Source organism: Gossypium raimondii, chromosome 2 (genome assembly GCF_025698545.1).
Source record: "Gossypium raimondii isolate GPD5lz chromosome 2, ASM2569854v1, whole genome shotgun sequence".
Classification (NCBI taxonomy): Eukaryota; Viridiplantae; Streptophyta; class Magnoliopsida; order Malvales; family Malvaceae; genus Gossypium; species Gossypium raimondii.
In genome coordinates this window covers 9,925,889-9,947,332 of record NC_068566.1, presented here as the reverse complement: position 1 = coordinate 9,947,332, position 21,444 = coordinate 9,925,889, and the positions used below count along the sequence as shown (strand labels likewise).

At 33.8% G+C, this 21,444-nt stretch overlaps 1 protein-coding gene across 1 annotated transcript; it reads left to right on the top strand.

Moving 5' to 3' along the window:
- The first annotated feature begins 15,054 nt into the window (after positions 1–15,054).
- LOC128033803 (glutathione S-transferase U26-like) lies at positions 15,055–17,000 on the top strand. Its single transcript, XM_052621954.1, has 3 exons — positions 15,055–15,369; positions 16,476–16,523; positions 16,620–17,000. The coding sequence occupies exons 1-3, from the start codon at positions 15,055–15,057 to the stop codon at positions 16,998–17,000; spliced, it is 744 nt and encodes a 247-aa protein (XP_052477914.1).
- Positions 17,001–21,444: the final 4,444 nt, after the last annotated feature.

The window sequence follows — 21,444 nt, the reverse complement described above, 5'->3', positions numbered from 1 at the left end:
TCATTAGGGAAAGCTCAATCACGATACTATAGTTGATGACTTCATGACTAAATGAGTTTATAATTAATTAGTGAAAATCTGGAACTTAATTATAAATCCTTTGAGCCCTAATTGCATATGTCCAATCGGTCCCTCCGCTAGCTCGTTGAAACCAGAAATAAATTGCCTGTTAAATCAAAATGAACGGAATGAATAGAAATGGAGAAATGGAAAAACATTTCAAAATTATTATTATTATTTTCTCTTAAATGAAGAAATGAAATCATTTGAAAATGAATGTAGGTTTCTCAAAATAGAAATGGAAATGGAAATGAGAAATGATTCATTTGCAAATGAACATAGATTACTCAAAAATGACCAGAAGAATGACTTTATGCTTTTGAGCTATTTAAAAGCCCAAATGAAAATAAATCATTTGACCATTTCATCAAAATGAAAATAAATCATTCGATCATATTTTCTCAAAATTTTACCAGGGATAAAATCGTCATAATTTTATTAGGGCAAAATCGGGTTGAGGAGATTATTTAATTGGAAATATATTCAAGTTTATTTCAGGAAATAGAAAAACAAATATCGAGTTGGATTGAATTATAAAGTATTGGGTTAAAAGCCCGAAAAGTACTTGTAATTGGATCTTATATGAAAAGGGCTTAAAAGCCCTTATACCCTACTTTAAGAAGGAGAACATTTTCCTACATTAAGAACTAGAATGTTTTCTAGTTGAAATAGACTTTCACAATTCAACAAGGGTTCTACCTTCTCTCCCTATAATTAAATGGCACCGGTAGGGCTATTAACACAACTTTCAGATATCCTTATTCTGCTTGAAAATAGAGAGAATTTTATTCTCTTAGAATTAAATATATTTCTGGAACAATGATTCTGTCGAGTTCTATTTAAGAAGAGAATATTTGTTTTCACCCCAAAAGGAATAGAAAATTATTTCTGATTCTTTGTTTACATTCAAATAGTTCGAGCCTACACTTGAAGTAGTTTGTGGTACGAGGATAGCGGAGAAGATTTTTTGGTTTCAAGATGGGAACGACAAACATCTGTTTAGTCAAAAACAAAAATATGAATTTATTTTAAGGTTTATTGCTACAGATATCACAAACCAGGTCGATTTTCAAAATTTTATTTTTTCACTATACAAGAAAATTATTTTCTAACCGGATTTTTTCCAACAGAATACCCTCTTGGTCTCACCGCTTGGTATGAGGTCTACTCAACAGAAGACCCTCTCGATCTCACTTGTTTAGATCTTCTACTAAAGGCATCACTTCCTAGTATACTAAGTTCTCTCAACGAAATACCCAATTTCAAGTTATTATTTACTCAATCGATGAATTAATGAAACAACCAAATCATGCGGGATAAATATTAAACACAAAATATATTCAAATATTCATACAAACATTCAATTAATAAAATTAATGAATGAAATATAAAGAATAAAATAGGGACAAGAGAATGCTCATATATATGGCAATGAAAACGTGTATCGGGTACATCCTCCACTCGCGATCGTCTAACTTCAAAATATGATTTTCTGATTCTAGAAACATAATAAACTTAAACTGAAGACGAAAGAAACTGGAAAACCTAAACTAAAAGTATCAAATATTGTATGGAGGGCCTCCCTATGTATTGTCTTAAGCGGCTATATATAAATTACATATATTGTGGCCTAATTAGGTCAAACACGGGCTGAGTAACAAGTTAATTAAGGTCGTGCGAACTAAAACACCCTTCTAGTATTTTGGGCCTTTGTTGAACTAGTGTTGCGACACCACAAGATCGATGTCATGACAATAAACATCAAGTGGGACTTCTATGGCTTTGAAGTTAGGTGTCACGATACTGTATGCTAGTGTCAAGAAACTAAAGTCGCTCCTGATGTTCCTTGGCCTTAATCGGTGTCCTGCACACTCAAATAGCTTATTAGTCCTTCCATTGGCCCGTATTGGCCCAATGGGTCACTACAATACCAAAATATGTGTAAAAACGCTTATTTTACTAAAATTAACTTTAAACTACTAAAATGGAAATTTAATCAAAATAACATAAAATAGCTCTAAAACAAGCTCATTAAAGGCTGAAAAAGAACCTAATTTGACACAATGAATTGTGGCAGATCACAGGCCACAGTGCGACAAAGCCAAGTTAGTATGTCAACTCACGACAAGAAACTCTCTCACGCCTTGATGTCAACCTTGAATTTTGAATATCTTACATTTTAATCCTATTCCAATCTTGGGTTAAAACGAAAGTTTTTGTAAGCTTGTTTAAAACCCTAAAATTTTATTTATCATATGGCTTGTTTATAATGTTTATTTTTGTCTATTAAATGACTTGATTTGCAATTATGTTGATTATGGTTTCTTCAACAATGAATGTGATGCCTTATAGCTAGGACTCGGTGAACAGGTTGGGTATGGGGTGCTACATTTAGAGTATTAGAGTTATAGGTTTAGCCGATTCTTAAACTGAATCAAGCTTGAAATTGAGTCTAGAGGTGCATACCAAAGTCAATTCGAGTCTGAGTCGAGATTTGGAAGCTGATTATTAAATGTCTTTGTTTTATAGCTAAAGATGTCAAGAGAATCTAGAAATGATGTTGATAATGATGTACACAGCAATGGTTGCTTCGTGGAGAGTGAAACAGAATCAGGATTAAATCACCTAGCGTAGATTCAGTTGGTGCTCGTCAGCCTAGAGTTGCTAGACATAGATCTGAAGATCAAGGAGATGAAAACTTGCCCCGTGTTATAACTGAAGCCCTTCAACAAGTGGTAGATGCTACTCAACAAATATGCCTTTCAACTGGTACTGACAAAAGAAGAGAGTTGTAAGCCTTTCCTATGTGGGTTACGCGATGAACTCAGGGTTCAATTACTATCGCACAAAATAAAAGAGTTTGGTGATCTAACAGAACTGAAAAAAATGGTCAAACAAGTAGTGAGCCTTGATAAGAACCCGAAACCCTCCTAAATGTTCGGGAAACAAGTTGGGACTTCTACTTCACATCTGTTACCTAAATGAACTAAAAAGTATCCAGATCATTGGAGCTTCTCTTTGAGATCTGCTAGGTCTGAGAGAGGCCAAGACCGACAGTCAACAGTGTCAGTAGGAAGTGTGAGAAGCCCTAGTAAAGATGGCGATATCCCGAGTTGTGAAGTGTGTGGGAAGAGGCATAACAGTGAATATTGGAAGAAAATTGGGGCATGTTTTTTATGTGGGTCATTAGACCATTTTGCACGAGATTGCCCGATAAATGACATTGATTCACCTGTTTGTACTCAAAGGTCTGCTCTTTCTATTAGGGGTCGGGGAAATCCACGTGGTAGTTCTGTATTGAGAGGTAGTTTGAAGAAAAGGACTGAGTCTACAATAGAAAAATCTAAGGCCACACCAGCTCAAGCATACGTGGTTCGTACACGGGAGGAAGGTGATGCTACAGATGTCTTAGCATGTATTTTCCTTTTATATTCAATACCTGTATATTCCTTAATTAATCCTAGTTCTTCTCATTTCTATGTAAATTATGGTTTTGCGAAATTGGGTAGTTTATGTTGGGAAATGTTCTCATATTGTAGTAAACATGTAATTGTTTTCTATGTATTTGAATGATGGATAAATAAATAAAGATAATTTCACATTTCACTATTATATCTTTCTTGTTTCTATCTTTTATGTTTTTCATACACAACAAAATTGTGACAAGCAAATATTTGCTCATTGTGTCTAAGTTCAAACTAATGATAAGTGGCACTGTAAGAACATTTACATTGCGAGAAAGATAACGTACTTCAGTAGATAATCTAAATGAGTTCGTAATCCCCATAAAAGAATCAAAGTGAGCATTGACTCAAATACTTAGAATGACTATTATGTCATCTATAATTCCAATTAGTGAGATAGCTAGTCTTGGCTATCCAAGCAATTAACTCTACGGGTAGAGATATAGACATACTCATTAGAAGAATGATAAATTGGACTAGACCCAAGTTGAATTATTTCTTAATCCATTTGTGAATTAATACACTTGTGATGTTCATGGTGTGACTTACCTAAATCCTGAGTTAGTCACTAACCATGCATATGTAACTCATGTGCTTTGATATAAGTAGAGGCTTATGCTCTAAAGATGATCGAGCCGATAGTTGGTATGTTGGGTACATTACTTGTATATGACATGCTTTACTAGTAACAATGAAATTCATAGCTCAATTAAAGAGTTATTGATATCCTTTATTGGCATTGTGTGGATTGACAAATACGGAACGTGGTCACGGGTTAGTTGTTCTCGAATGAGTAATTTACCATAGTTGTTCTCGAATGAGTAATTTACCACATTCATTAGTTGGCAGTGATTATATTAATCATTAAGAAGACATAATGGTGACAATACGATAAAATAGGATTGTGAGTGAACGAATTTAACTCAAAGAAATCAAAGATATCATATGAGGGTAACACGCACATGACGAGGTACTAGACAAAGCAGTTAGATGAATTACATTAGTAAAGAGTATACAGAAAAGTTAATTTTCTAAGACTTTGGAAATAATTTAACTGAGTCAACTTATTCGAGGTGGAATTAAATTAGGCAGTCGTGAGAATTGTTCAACAAAGGAATTTAATTAAAGAATTTTCTTGAAAATTTAATTTTGAAAATCTTAGTGATTTTTGGGAAACTTAATTTTGATAAAGTAAAATTAAATTACTCAAATTAATTAAAATAAATATGATATTTTGAGAAATTAATTTTCAAGTCAGACAATTGGCTCAATGGGTAATTGAACTTGAAAATTGAACTTCAAATCAAAAATAAAACTTGTGAACCACAACCCAACACCGAAACCCAAAACTAATTAAACCAGGACTTGTGTGAAAATGGGTTGACGGTACAACCTGTGGCTGGATTGGACTGCTAGAAACATCATTGGCCCGAACTGAACCAACTCCCACCCCAGCTAGGCATGTAAATGCCTGACCACTGGTGTATCTACCATAGCAGTAAGTTATTCGAACGACTTGCTGGGGGTTTCGGCCAACGCCTTCAACAGCATTGGGCCTGGCTTGCAAATGCCTAGTTGAGGGATACTACACCCCTTGCAAATGGCTGGTCAGGGTAGGCGCCTGCCGATCGGGGAAAGAGAGAGGCTGGGCATAGGGCCAACTATTCGAACGGCCAGCCCCGCCCCAGCCACAACATCGACAACATCGTAAGGGAGCTCTGAACTAGCTAGGCCCATTCGGGCAAAATGGTGATGGTTCTATATGCCAGGAGAAATGTCGCCAACAACGGTACCACCGAGTATGATGGCTAGGACAGTGGTCGGCAGTGGTGGTTCTTCGATAATAGAGCAGTGGAAAAATTAGACTCCTAATGAGACTCTACCAGGTAACTTAATTTGAAATTAACATTTCCAAAGCTAATATTTTTTTAAAATAATTTAATATTAAAGTTAATTTAATATTTATCTAGATAGTATTTTATTAATTTTATATTAATGTGAGATATTAAATTCAATTTAATATTTCTCTTGATAATATTAATGTGATATAACACAACTAAGTTCTTGTTTTTGATTTTTTTTTAAACTCTGGTTTTTCCTTAAATCTATTTTTCACTTTGTTTTCCAAACCTGATCTTCCAATAGTTTAAATCCAGAAAGATCAAATACCGTTATGGTAGTGTTGAGTCTGTTAGGGTAAACTGTACTTGTTGATCAAGTTTGTAAACGATGCCCTTTAGAAATCTAGAACATATCTTCTCTGGTCGAACTGCTAATCATGTTTTTTGGCGAATTTGATGTGATTTTGGAAATGAATTGGTTAATGGAACACAGTGTGATTTTGGATTATCGTAAGAAGAAGTTTTCAGTTCAGAACCTGGAAGGTGGGTTGGTAGAAGTGAGTGGCACTAGATTGAATAGCTCAACTCGAATCATTTTATCAATACATGCTAATAAACTTCTAAAAAAAGTTTGTGAGGCCTTTCTAGCCTATATTCTTAACTTAGACTCGAATGAAAGTCAGTTAAGCAATATTCGGATAGTATGCAAGTTTCCAGATGTGTTTCCTATGGAATTACTTGGATTTCCTCCTGACTGAGAAGTTGAATTTGCAATCGAATTTTTTGTTAGTACTGCTCCTGTACCAATTGCTACGTACAAAATGGCATCGACAGAGTTGAAAAAGCTGAAATTTCAGTTGCAAGATTTATTGGACCGCGATTTTATATGCTTAGTATATCACCCTAGGGAGCTCCATTTTAGTTTGTTAAAACGAAATATGGATTGATACAACTTTTCATTGATTATCGACATCTGAATAAGCTAACAATTAAGAATCAACATCCCTTACTACGTATCAATGATTTGTTTGACTAGTTGAAGGGAGCCTCAATCTTTTCCAAGATTGACTTGAGGTCGAGATATTACTAGTTGAAAGTGAAATATAGTGACATACCAAAAATAGTGTTTCATACATGGTACAGTTATTACGAGTTTCTAGTGATGACATTCGGATTGACAAATGCTCCTGCGACATTCATGGATCTCATGAATCACATATTCCAAACCTATTTGGATTAGTAAAAATAATATTTTTTTGGTGTCATCAGGCTGTCAGACGACACTACTTTTTTTTGTAAAATATTTTTTATTTTTTTCATGCCACCACACTATCAGGGGAAAAAATTTATTGGGTACCAGTAGCCTATCAGGCGACACCACTAATTTTTTTTTAAATAAATATTTTTTAATTGGTACTGCTACATTGTCATACGACAACATCCGAACTATATAACCCCACTATGCCCAAAAAACTGTATATGTTGAATGTTTGGGATTTTGTTTATGTTTTTGGTTTCTGTTTAATAGAGAAAGGAAAAAATAGGAAGATTGGGTAAATTTACAAACAACAGTTGGTTGTATATTTGAATCTTGCCGACAATTAGGAATGCAATTTAATAAGAATGTAAAACTCAAAGATATGAAACAAAAGATTATCTTGACATTGTGGGAGGAGGATGTCCAGACTATTCTACAAATTTCCAATTTTATCAAATCCTGTCAAATTTACGAAGATGGAACTTGTAAATGATGAAGACTTGGAAACAATGGTCACACTTTATTACTCAAGCGAGAATGTGAATGTTGAACTAGTTCAGTTGTTTGCTGTGTTAGCAGATGTGGAGCTCATTCAAAATGACACTCCTTTAAATCAACCATATGGAGTTCAAGACCCATCTATAGAGGTTCCAAGAGCATCTATTGAGAGGCGATTGTTTATACATGAGTTTGACTTTGATCTGAATGTTGGATGTGTAAAACAGTGCAATTGTTAAGGGACATTGACCTGGACCGAGCATCCACACTATGATCCAACTGCGTATAACAACCCTAATTCGAGGCCCCATTTATAGATACATCCAGAGGTGGTTGCTACTGATGCAGATGGTGAAGAAGGACCCCATAATGATGTCCATTTTTATCACAACGATGAACATTTTGGTGACCTTGATCTTAATTATGTCCTGGATGATATCGATGATGAAGGCGCAGATGATAGTGACATTGTACACGCCCCTTCGGCTAGGAACCTGAGTCGTGTCATTTTCATATGCAACGACCTTAGGTCCCACATGCTGAGTGTAGATTCTAATGTAGTGCATGAATCCGAGTTCCCTAAGTACCTAAATATAATACCTTATTACTGATTAGTGGTAGATTTCGAATCCGATGAGCTATTCGTAGGCCAACAATTCATGAACAATGAGGACTGCGCACTTGCCATCAAGCAGTATAGCATAAAGGTGTAGGTGAACTACAAAGTCTTTAAATTTACATCGGCATTATATGTTGGGGAGTGTTGGAGCTTCGCAAATGGGGGCAACTGGCAGGTACAAGCCGCATTTATCCAGAGGATACAAATATGGGAAATTCAGAGAATTGATGGGCCTCATACATGCACCATTGCACGTATGATGCAAGTCCATCGCAAGCATGATGCGAAAACAATCTATAATTGCACTATGCCACTGATTAATGACATGCCAACCATTCATGTATTGGTCTTCATCGTCGAGATGCAAGGTCGGTTTTAGTACAAAGTGTCATACATGAAAGCATGGAATGCTAAATAAATTGTCACAGAGCAGTTGTACGGAGATTGGGATGCATCATACAATGAAGTTTAGGGGTGGTTAGCTATGATGCAGGAGTACATGTCAGGTACTGTGGTTGACTTGTAGACACACCTTGTAACGACCCAAACGATGTGTAACAACCCGGTTTGACTCTAATCGTAATAGTGGTTTCGGGACCACAAGTCCGAGTCAAAAAATATTTTAATATTATTTTTCGTGTTTATTATATATAAATTTGATGTTGTGAAAATTTCGTGAATTAATTTTGTTGTTTGTGTGTTTAATTTAACAAAAGTATCTAACTGCATAAATGTGAAATTTTCATATTAATGTGTAAAGTGTTTATTTGATAATGGCTTTTTAATATGAGGTCCTTAAAGGGCAATTAGTCTATTTTAAAGGATAGTGGAAGGTAATGGTCAAAAGTGACCTTAAATTATATTGTTTTGTTTGTTTATTTTTAGGGTTATTTTAGTAAAAGGTTAATAAATTATTATATGCTAAAAATTTAACTAAAAGAAAGCCATGTTCATCTTTGTGATTGCCGAAACTCAAAGACAAGAAATAGGAAAAAAATTTAGGAACATTCAGTCACTTGGAAGCTCAAATTCAAGGTATGTTTTGGTTGGTTTTTGATAGTTTTTATGTTTTTGAGATCGTTGTTTCGAGTACTATCCGACCCATGCTTGAATTTTTGATTTTGATGAATATTTTGAGCTATGCCATTGAAGAATAATTGTGTTTTGTGATGTTTTATAATGAATAATGAAAGATATGTTTTAGATTAATATGTTTTGTATTGGAATTTTTGGTGAAATTGAGTAAATAGGGTGAAATTGCAAAAATAATATTTTTAGAGACTAAAATGTGAAATAAATGAAATGAGTGGACTTGTATGAAGACAAGGAACATTCGCCCTAGCTTAGTGTGGGCAAATTTTGTGTATTTTGTGTTTTGTGCAAAAGGACTAAATTGCAAAAAGTGTAAAATGTTAGGGCAAAATAGTAATTTTCCCATTTATGTATTTTGGACTTAATTGAATATTTTGATGAATAAAAGGTTAAATTTGATTATGTTTAGATCAAGAAACAAAGAGAGCGGATTTGGATCGGGAAAAGCGAAAGTAATCGAATAGTCGATCGTGTCCGTTGATATCGAGGTAAGTCTATTAGCAATTAAAATTTATTAAGTTAATATTTATACATGTATACTAATTGTATTTTGTGTTGAGCTATAATTAAAAGTATATTGATTGAATAAATTTTGAAGTATGGATGATATTTACATATATAGCATGTTCGAATATACAAGTATAATCTTGTATAGATTTATGGGTTGAAATAAAGGTAAGAAATGCATAAGAGTATAATTGATATTCGAATAAGCATATATATATATATGTATATATATAATGCTAGAATATATATACATATATATATATAAAAGTTATTGAAATTAGTTAAAATATGAATGTTGCATAGGTATAAATTCTTGATTTTAATCAAAGGAATGTATAATATATATATGGTGCGAATATATATATGTAGGTATATATATGTATAAACTCTTGGATTTATTTAAAGTTATGTAACTCATGATTGTATGAGAAGTTTGAATAGATATGTATATGTGAATTGTAATTTATATGTATATGCTATATTTGAATAAGCATGCTTACATATATGTATATGTTCTTGTAATGAATTTTAAGTATGAGTGTTATATATATATATGCATAAATGAAGTTCGAATATGTACATATATATATATATAAATGTACATCTATTGTATATTTGATGAGCTAAAATTAAAAGTATATGTATTGAAAATTAGTTGAGTATGAATGTTATATATATGCATATGTGTGAGGTTCGAATATATAGTTATGTATATATATATGTACAAGTATAATTTCTAGTATTAAAATTAGGTATGGAATTATATATATTGATATACATGGTTGAATGTATATGTATATATACGTTTAAGATTTGCATTGAATTAAAAGTATAAATTTTAAATGCTTGTATGATTTGAACATGGACTACAAATTTTCTTGGGATGGAGTTGAGATTGTGAATTATATATAAATGTTATGAACGTGTGTTGCTATTAAGAAATATACGAGAAATCATCATTGTATCTGTGAAATTGAGATTTTCAGGCTAAGCGCCTAGCAGGCTTAATGCCGGTGAATTTTTCAGACTTTAAGTCTAGCAGGCTAATTGCCGGTGATCTGAATCAGGTTATAAACCTAGCAGGATACGTGCCGGTGATCTGAATCAGGTTATAAACCTAGCAGGCTACGTACCGGTGATCTGAATCAGGCTATAAGTCTAGTGGGCTATATGCCGTTGAATTTGTTTTAATTAAGTGATTGTATACATTGAATATATATGTATATGATTTGGTTATTTATATTGGATTAATATATGAACATCTGTTGCTATGTTTTGATGAGCATATAAAAGCTCGAATCTTTGTGTCTGGTGAGTATATATATCTATGCGTTCGGCATATGTGAACTAAAGTATATATATATATATATATATATATGTGCATTCGGCACATGTGGTTGATAAGTATAATTATTTGCTATTGACATATGTATATGAAAGATCATAAACATGCATTCAATGAAATGCAATGATAAGTATATTTGGAATTTATATATGCGATTAATGATGATGTATATAACTTGATTTTTAGGTATATAATGATAATACAAATGATCGTTTGTATGTATTTTGGATATGCTATAAACTTACTGAGCTATAGAAGCTTACTTTAATTGTTTTTGTTTATTTGTTTATAGATTTTGGAGACGCGTTACGAGCTCGGGGATCGTCAGCATAGTCTATCACACTATCGACTTCTTTTGGTATTTTGTTAACAGTTTGAACTTGATCTTATGGCATGTATAGGTTTGAGTATGATTTTGGTTAGATTTGGATTGTATAAAATAATTAGCCATGTGAATATGGTTTAATTTCTATGTTTGTGATCAGTTTGGTTTTTAAAAAAATGGTTGTGTCTGTTCGGTAATGCCTCGTAACCCTAATTCAGCGACGGATATGGGTTAGGGGTGTTACACGATGAACTACAACCGAGAAAAATAATTCTACTGTTTGTTCTAGACATTTGATCCACTCAATCCATCCTAGTTGCGGTTGAAGTCCAAGAACATGGAATCATGACAATTTTTCTTGACAAACTTATTGAGACATGTTGTTAGAAAAGATAACATTATAATCTTCAATAGATCGAAGGGTTAGTTGTCGCGATTAGGCATTTCGATGTTCCGTGCAAATTCATCTATTGCATCTGCCAAAGCCTTGAACATGGGTAACTATCGGTTCCATCCTCTTGTTAAAAAAATTTGAAATTTTTTACAAACTAAAACGGAAGGTAAAATGTCATATTGGAATATATATGCAAGGTACGAGCTAGAACAATAATGTTTCAGACAGAGGCTGACGAGGCTTCAGGCTGAAATGAATGGTCAAACAAATTGTACATTACAAGAGTAGTTTAGGAGCATAGAGTTGTGACAATGGGCTCAAAGTTTTGATGACAGGTGTCGATATGGTCATATGACCATCAACCTCGTAGAATCGATTAAATCCATCTTAAAGTGTACACGACATTTTCCAATTTAAGCTATTTTCTCAGCTACATTCTATAGGCTTGCAACCTTGATGTCAAGAATGGGGTTGAAACAAATACAACAAATGCAGGCAGGGCACATGCACGTCGAAGAGGCTAGGAAGGCAATGGAGGTCAATGACAAGAGACCAAGGTCGATGAATGTAAAACTATATTCTCGACACTTGAAAACTTTCTACGTCATAGAGTCCACAAACCATTGAACGGGTATCTCGACTAGGTCCTACGGAGTTGATAAAAATCAATGTACTTTGAATTGGAGCCAAAAAATTATATTACATTATGTATAAAGTATTGGAATTTATACATGTTGATAAAAACTATAAAAATAATATATTCTAAATAGGAACCAAATATAAATAACACAAATAATTAAATCTACAAGCATCAAAATTGTTGGTTTGATGGAGTCGTCCATGGGGTGAACCATTGTGGTGCCCTTTATTATTGTCAAGGTTGTTCTCGATGCTCAATATTCTCCTCACACGAACCGACATTGTCATCATCCATAGATAAACCTTGAGGTGTATTGAACAAACTTGAAAAATCGTATGTCACAAAGCTTTGCTCGGGAGGTGGAGTCTTGGGAGTACGGGGGTGCGGTGATAAACATATCAACCATCATTGATGAAATGGGTTGCTAATAATTATCACTACAATCGGACATCTCCAGATGATATGCATAGCATTGAAACCTCGTACGAAATTTACCAAACCAGAACTTTGGGTGATAAGAAGTAGCCTCCAATTGTATATGTGACATCAAAGGTTCAAGCTAGGGAACAGGTTAGGGAGTAGGAGGTAAATAACCTTGGTGACTACGTGATTGACTCCATCTACTTTCTTGATGCATCAGTGCATATGTCTAGGGACTACCATCAATTGCCCACCAAATAATAAGACATCTTGTTCTCCATCTACCAACGTTGGTAGCAGACCAAGGGCATGAAATTAAACAAATAGGACTACAGTCAAGGCCGCCCCTCTATCCGGGCGTTCCATAATGCAATATATTGTTGATGTTCCAATGCCCAATTCTTTCCTTATTTTGTTAATCATGTGGACAATGTCAAAGATATGTGAAACATCCAGAACATATTGTATGCTCCTAAATTGTCACAAAACTCGATCCCCGTTGTACCACTCAATGGTTGAAAAACTCAACGCGGGTGCGTTAACGCTCCACATGAGTGAATCGTTATGAGCCTACGGGAGAAAGACGACAACAACATTTGGTGTAGTATATGGCATCCACACGAATTTCACAATTAATAACATGGTTGTAGTGACATGATTCAAATAACACAAAGAATGTAATTCCTTGACATGAACATAATTTTATTTTAGAAAAAATAACCTCCTTCCCAGCATCTGCCTCAATCATTTGTTGGTACATAACGAGGGTTTCAGACTTCCCGATACCTAGATAAGTAAGCCATCTGAAAACAAAGCAAACTTGTTAGAACATATTCTCATAAAAAATAATTATTGATTGAAGTTTTAAATTCTTGTACCTATTTACGAATGGCCACACATTTGGATGGTGACTCACTACTACCAAAATTGGCATCCTCTACAGCGCCCATGACTGCAACAGTATCAACCAATCACCTATATCTTGTGTATCATGCTGAGCCCCAACAGTACGAATGGGTAACATGCAGATCATTCAATAAAGACAAGTACATTATATGGACTTTATTATTATCTACGTCTAACATAAGTACCGCTCCCAATCAGCTGCAGTATATACACTCGAACAACACACATCTTCTTACACTCAGTGACATTACTCGATAAGATTTTGAAATTTTCTTTTAACTAGGAAAATTTCAAACTGGTAAACCTAGCTTCAGCATCACCGGGCAAGTGTCCGAGGAGGTGGTAGCAGAGTGTCGCAGGTTCAAACACTTTACTTGTCCTTGTGACAGCGTCACCGTCAACTAGGAGCTCGAGTTGCAATGCCATGTCTTCCAGGGTGATGATGCACTACCCACATGGTAAATGAAATGTGTGGGTCTCCAGGTGCCACAGCTCAACCAAGGTGGATATTAAGTCCGCCCTCAACTCAAACATCTGGATCATTGTCGCTGTTTCAAATCCAACAGCATCTAAGTATGGCATAATACGTTCGTCCAGCCGGTAGCTCAGACCATGGACACGTGCCCTCAACATGTGGTACTCACCCTATCCATATTGAATTATTGCATTAGTTAAATCATTCCAATTAAATAAGAATTTATGTCCAACTCTATAAATATACTCGTGAGTAACAAAAAAAATTAACGGCACATTAATCATCATTGTTGTGTGGTCGGTTGCTCTGATCAGTGAACCCATTTCGATATCTGCACAATTTTATTTTTTTTGGTTAAAAGGAAATAGAAGTAACCTTCTAACTACATGACTCTACTGAGAGTTTGTCCTTATTCCAGACTATTGAATATCATTCTCCAGTAAAGCTTAAACACACTTAGGTGGCTCACCAAAATAACACTTCACATTCAAATCTCCAATCAACATCTTTGCTATGCAATCCACAATCTTAAATAGTTTAATCACCACTTAAAGAAAAAAAATTATTTAATTTACCATAACATGTATTCTTTCAACTGAAATTTAATTATTTTTATTAAAACTATATATTTATAATCATTATTGTTACAAACTAAAAAATTTAAAACTATCTTGTTCTATCCTACACTTTAAACATAATTATAACATTTATGATTACAAATATAAATATAATCTTAATTATCAAAATATTAACAAATACTTAAAATGAAAAAATTAACATAATACCAAAATTATTATAATAAACAAACAAACAAAAACCTACCATGTACTATAAATTTTATTTCCTAAAACACCAACACAAATCAATCTTCCTTTAAACTAATAACAATTAAAAAACTAAATCATTTTTCCCTTTCAATTTTCGGACAACGGGAGCGGGGAGAATCCCCATTTATATATAGGAGATACTAAGAAGAGAAAGAAATAAAATTGCGGTACAATCGATAAATTATTTGTACTTCACATATTAGTTATATTGTATTTAATTATTGAGACCTCACTCTACGTTCAATCTATTTAATAGGATGGACACTATGTTTCTATTTGTGTTGCACGTTACTTAAAGGTGACATATATGCAGATTCATTCTACTTCATCATTGAGTGTGTGTATATATAGTAACAGGGGGAAGGAGAAAGTAACCGGAGGAGATGGGTGAGGAAGAGGTGAAGCTGGTGGGTGCATGGTTTAGCCCATACGTTCACAGGGTGGCCTGGGTTTTGAAGCTGAAAGGAATCCGTTATGAATATGTGAAAGAAAAGATAAACAACAAGAGCTCTCTCCTTCTGGATTGCAACCCCGTGTACAAGAAGATCCCAGTGCTGGTTCATCATGGAAAACCCATTGTTGAATCTTTATTCATTATTGAGTACAATGATGAGACTTGGAAACACAATCCCATTTTGTCCACTCATCCTTACGACAGAGCAATGGCAAGATTTTGGGCTCTCTACATTTACCAAATGGTACTTATATATCTTTCTATTCTTATCTCACTTCCAAATTCCTTTGCTTCACTCATTACGTTGCTCTAACTTTTCTTTTGTTGTGAGACCTTTTGGCAACGCTTCTAAGGGCGACAATCTATCTTTTTATCCTTTTGTTTTTCTTTTTAAATTATTCCTTAAACTTCAAAACATTTTAATTATATATTAATTTATCGTTCTTTTTATTATTAAAATCCTTGAATGACACATAAAATTTTACGTAATTAATTTTAAAAGAAAAATAAAACATTGTCACGTGACTTTTAAAAATAAAAATAAAAATAAAGTGTAATTGAAAAAAAGAATGAACGATATATCTTTTGTAAAAGCTTCAAAATATCCAAATTAAGATTTTGAAACATCCATTTGAACAATGTTCATTTTTCTTAAAATTTTATTTTAAATTATGTCATACAAGATTCAACATGTCATTTAACAATTAAATTAATGATTTTAGTAACGTAAGGACCTAATTGATATAACCTCAATAGTTTAGAGATATAATTAGAATGATTTAAAATGAGGGTTATAGTTTGGGGATGTTTGGTGCAATCAATTTTTATATTTAAAGTAGATCTTTTCACTCATTTGTGCATTTGAATTTATTTTTAAAATGAGTTTTTTTCTAGTTTTATTTGTTTCTATAAAATTTTACTTGTAAATCAAAGTAGTTATTTGTTTCAGTCATACCATAACTTACTTAACTTAATAACTTATATATATCATACCATAACTTAAATAACTCACATAACTTACTTAACTTAATAACTTATATATATCATATCATAATTTACATAACTCACATAACTTGCATAACTTAATAACTTATATATATATCATACCATAACTTACATAACTCACATAACTTACATAACTTAATAACTTATATATATCATACCATAATTTACATAACTCACATAACTTACATAACTTAATAACTTATATATATCATATCATAACTTACATAACTCACATAACTTACATAACTTGCATAATACATAAATATATATCATATCATAAGTTATATAACTTAATTATACTTATAAATAACCATGATAACCTGTGTAATTTATTGTCAACTTTAGACCTTCAAGAACAACGAAATGGACCGGTCTTGGATGAATTTGTCAAAGGTAAGCAACGACTATCGAAATGGAGTACAAATTTTTCTAAATTTTGCATTCCAAAATGCAAGCCAAGAGAATATGATTCTTTGCCCGTGTAAGAAGTGTGGCAACATCAATTGGCAATTTTGTGAAGTTGTCTACGAGCATCTAATTGTCGATGGGTTTCTTCGAGGGTATCAAAAATGGATTTTCCAAGGAGAATGCACACCTAGTACTTCCTCTTCAATGATTAATCCGGCTTATCCTCGTAGTGCTTACCATCGGTCTGTTAGAGAAGATGACATGGAAGGTATGTTACGGGATGCATTTAATATGCGCAGTCATGGTTTGCAATTGTTTCCACCCGACTTTGTTGCATCCGGTGATTGTAATATCGGTGGAAATGCTTTTACCGAAACGGGAAGAAGTATACCTGATGAAGAGCCGAATAGAGAAGCGGTAAAGTTCTACACGCTGCTTAATGAAATGAATGAAGAACTTTAAGAGGGATCAAAATTTCAAAAATGTCCTTTTGTATTCGTCTTTTTCAGTTAAAGTGTTTGGGAGGATGGACCGGAAACTCTTTGACAATGCTGTTAGAGTTTTTGAGAGAGATGTTTCCGTTTGTAAAAATCTCTCATTCATGCAAAGATATGAAGAAACTGATAAAAGATTTAGGCCTTGGGTACAACAAAATTCATAGTTGCCCAAATGACTGCATGTTGTATTAGGGTGATCGAAAAAACCAGCAGTGTTGTCATGTATGAGGCCAATCCCGTTGGATGAATAGAAACACAAAAAATGGGAATGACGATGAAAATGATGCACAGTCAAGGAAGAAGCCAATTAAGATTTTGTGATATTTTTTGCTAATACCAAGGCTTAAAAGGTTTTTCATGTCGTCGAAGATAGCAGAGTCTATGATGTGGCACCATGATGGACGAACCACTGATGGATTATTAAGGCATCCGGTGGATTCTTTAGCTTGGAAATCATTTGACAGTAAATTTCCAAGCTTTCCAAGCGATCCTAGGAGTGTGAGGCTTGGGCTAGCATCTGATGGATTTAATCCTTACAAAATCATGAACACTGCGTACAGTACTTGGCCTGTAGTGCTTGTTCCTTACAATTTGCCTCCATGGATTTGCATGAAGCAATCTTCCTTTATCTTATCTATGATTATCCCCGGAGAGAAAGGTCCCGAAAATGATATTGGCATTTATTTGCAGCCATTTATTGAAGAGTTAAAAAAATTATGGGCTGGTGTTGAGACATATGATGTACTGAGAAAGGAGAACTTTAATTTACGTGCAGCTTTGATGTGGACTATTAATGAATTCCTGACTTATGCCAATTTATCTGGTTGGAGTACTAAGGGACGTTATGCTTGTCCTTGTTTTGCTGCGCAAACATGTTCGCAATGGTTACATAATGGGAAGAAGTTCTCTTACATGGGGCATCGTCGGTTGTTACTGGGAAATCATAGATTTAGATTTTAGAGTACTCTGTTTGACGGTACTGAAGAATTCAGAGAAGCTCCTTCACAGACCGGTGGATCTGAAATCTCGTTCATGTTGAAATATATGAATTTCAGTTATAGAAAGATGAATCAACCACCCAACACGCAAAGAAATAGAAGATCAAGGGATGAATCTGATGAAGAGGATGATTCTAATGAGGCGGACTTGTGGAAAAAAAGAAGTATTTTTTTGAATTGTCTTATTGAGAGCATCACATTTTACGACACAATCTTGATGTCATGCACATTAAGAAAAATGTCTGCGAGAACATCATTGGGACAATTTTGAATGTCGATGGAAAATCAAAAGATAATCTTTAGAGTCGACTTGATTCAGTCCACATGGGAATTTGGCGTAATCTTCATCCCCAAGCTCTTTCGAATGGGAAATATCAGTTGTCGCCTTCTATTTTTTCAATGTCGAAGACGGAGAAAGAAGTGTTCTGCATGGTGTTGAAGGATATAAAAGTCCCAGATGCGTATGCATTAAATATATCTCAATGTGTGGGTATTAAATATCGAAGACTATATATCTTAAAATCACATGACTATCACATCTTAATGCAAGATTTACTGCCAGTTGTTATGCGGTGTTGTATGTCGAAAAAGGTGACGTCTTGTATAATTGAACTATCCAATATAATGAAAGCCATTTGTGGCAAATTTTTCGATGTTCAAGAACTTGAGATACTACAAGATCGAGCCGTATTGAATTTATGTAATTTGGAGAAGATCTTTCCACCTTCCTTCTTCACTATTATGGTGCACTTGCTAATCCATCTCCCTCATGAAACAATACGTGGTGGACCCGTTTTCTATCGATGGATGTATCCCATAGAAAGGTGTTAATTTATTTGTAAATTACACATTCATTCACCTCTATGCCTTTAGTTACAACTTTTGATAATGTTGAAACAAGAATAAACAGACCAAGTAGAAATGCTGGGCTCACTGATCATAACTTGGCCGAAACTTATTTATTTCAAAGTTATGGAGAACCAATCGGCAAAGTTGAAATTTCATAATTAGATGATAGATCGTGGGTACAAGCACATCGATATGTTCTTTTTCACCACGATTCAATGGAACCATTACTCAAGTAAGTTCTAGAATTTGATAAATATTCATCAATTATAATTTGTTTATCTTCTAACAAAGTAAACCTCTTTTTAACATAGTGAGTACAAACAAATCTTGAGATCTCGTCCATCTTGTTGAGGGAAATGTGGAGTATTACGGACTTCTTACTAACATTATTGAGTTGGATTACTATGGCAAATGGAAAGTTATCTTATTTCGATGTGATTGGGCTGATGTTAATACTGCTCACAAAATCAAACAAGATCAATTTGGTTTTACAATGGTGAACTTCTCCCGATTGATTCACACTGGACAACAATTGCTAGATGAGTCGTATGTATTTTCTTCTCAAGTGAAACAAGTTTTTTACTCAAAAGATCCAACTGATGAGGGTTGGTACGTTGTACTCCGTAACATCCCTAGAGACTTTTTTGACATGGGCAATGGAAGTAGAGATGACATCGACGACAGATCAGAAACTTTGCCTTTTCCAGAACAAAACTTAAATGAAAATATCCCTCGTACTAGTACACAATTTCAATGGGTTCGTCAGGATGTTGATGAAGATATTTATGAATTATGATGTAGTAAAATTTTACGATTTTTTAATTATATGTAATATCATAATTTAAATCTTGGTCTTATTAAATATTTCAACTATTTTATATGTGCTGTTATTGTTGCAATTAGTTACTAAAATTTCAACTATTTAATGTGTATTGTAGATAAAATGCCTAGAAGAAGACTGCGAGATCTAAGTATTGTTCAAAATACTCCAAACTCGGAAGAAACAAATAGTGAACAACAGACTGCTATTGGATCTTCGAATATTCCGAATACACCTGACGAACCTGCAGGATTTCAAAGTATGTTTAAACTTAATTTACATGCGTGATGACTTTTATTATTGATTTCTTTTTCAAATTCTTATATTATAATATACCATTTTTCAACTGAAAGTGGTGGGACGCGCAGAGGTCGAGGACGTATGCTACTTAAAGATTTATACTAGTTAGATCCTATCGAGCATGTCAAAGTATGTAGAAACAGTTTTGGTCAGCCTGTTGGATCAGAAGCTCTACTTTTAGTAGGATATTTAGGCATTATAGTACGAAATGCCAATATGTTGCCTATCAACTACGAGTCATGGCATCAAATGTCTGATAGTAACAAAAATCAAGCTCTCGATAATATTAAGGTAACAAAACCTTAATGTAATTTATAATACTTTGGTTTAAGTTTCATTTATATTACTTTCTAAACTTGTGTTTTTTGTAGGCGAGGTTTGCTTTAGAGGTCTCAGATAATTATGTCAAGAAGGCATTGGGAAAAAGGTGGAGAGACCATAAAATTACTTTAAAGAAAGAATATTTTAAGACAAAAACAACCCTCGAAGAGAAATTACAAAATGTCCTGCTTGGAATGCTGAGGTACCAATGGGAAGATGCAGTTAGATTTTGGAATTCAAAGAAAGGTGAGGTATTACGTACTTCCAAACTCTTATAATTATTTCGGTTTATAGTATTTACTATATGCATAATAATAATTTCATAATGTAGGATCGTGAACGAGTTAGAACAAGCAGCAGGCAAAAACAGAAATTCACTCACACAGTTGGGTCGAAAAGTTTTACTTGTGTAGCTACGGCCGATGTATTTTGAATTTATTAATAGTGTCAAATATTTATTACTTTCTATTAAATAATATTTTTACTACTATATTGTAGAAACTGTCGTCTGGCTAAAAAGTTGGACGCCTTCAGGTTTTTGACATTACACATAGGAAGAAAGATGGATCTCCTATGACTTCTGAAGCTGCAGAAATTATGGTATGTTTAGTTAATAAAATTTGAATTATTTTAAATATTTATAGTGTTTAATTATAATGGTTTAATTCGTCGTTTGTAATGCAAATAATGTTAAGTTATGTTGCATTTGTTTTTATTATATATTTCGTTTCTAACTCTTTGATTAATTTATTAAGAGAAACTAAAAGATAAAAAGGCAGAGTATGAAGCGATTGCTTCGAGTGATAGTTCTATTAATGTTAATGACATTGATAATAGAATTATTACTGAAGTTTTGGGTCCTAAAAGGTATGGTCGGGTTCGATTTCAATGATCTTTTGTTAACCCAACCCAATATTTTGGATCTAGCTCGCAGCAATACATGCCTTCGTGGAGTCAGGCTCAAGTTGAAGTTTAGAGGTTAAGAGACCAGATGGCTCAGATGCAAGCAAGCACAGTTGAGCAAATTACTCAACTTAAAGCAAAGGCACCATGGAGAGAAGCTGAGGTTCAAAGAAAATATGAATAACTCCAGCTACAACTTAAAGAAAAGGTAGCAGCGA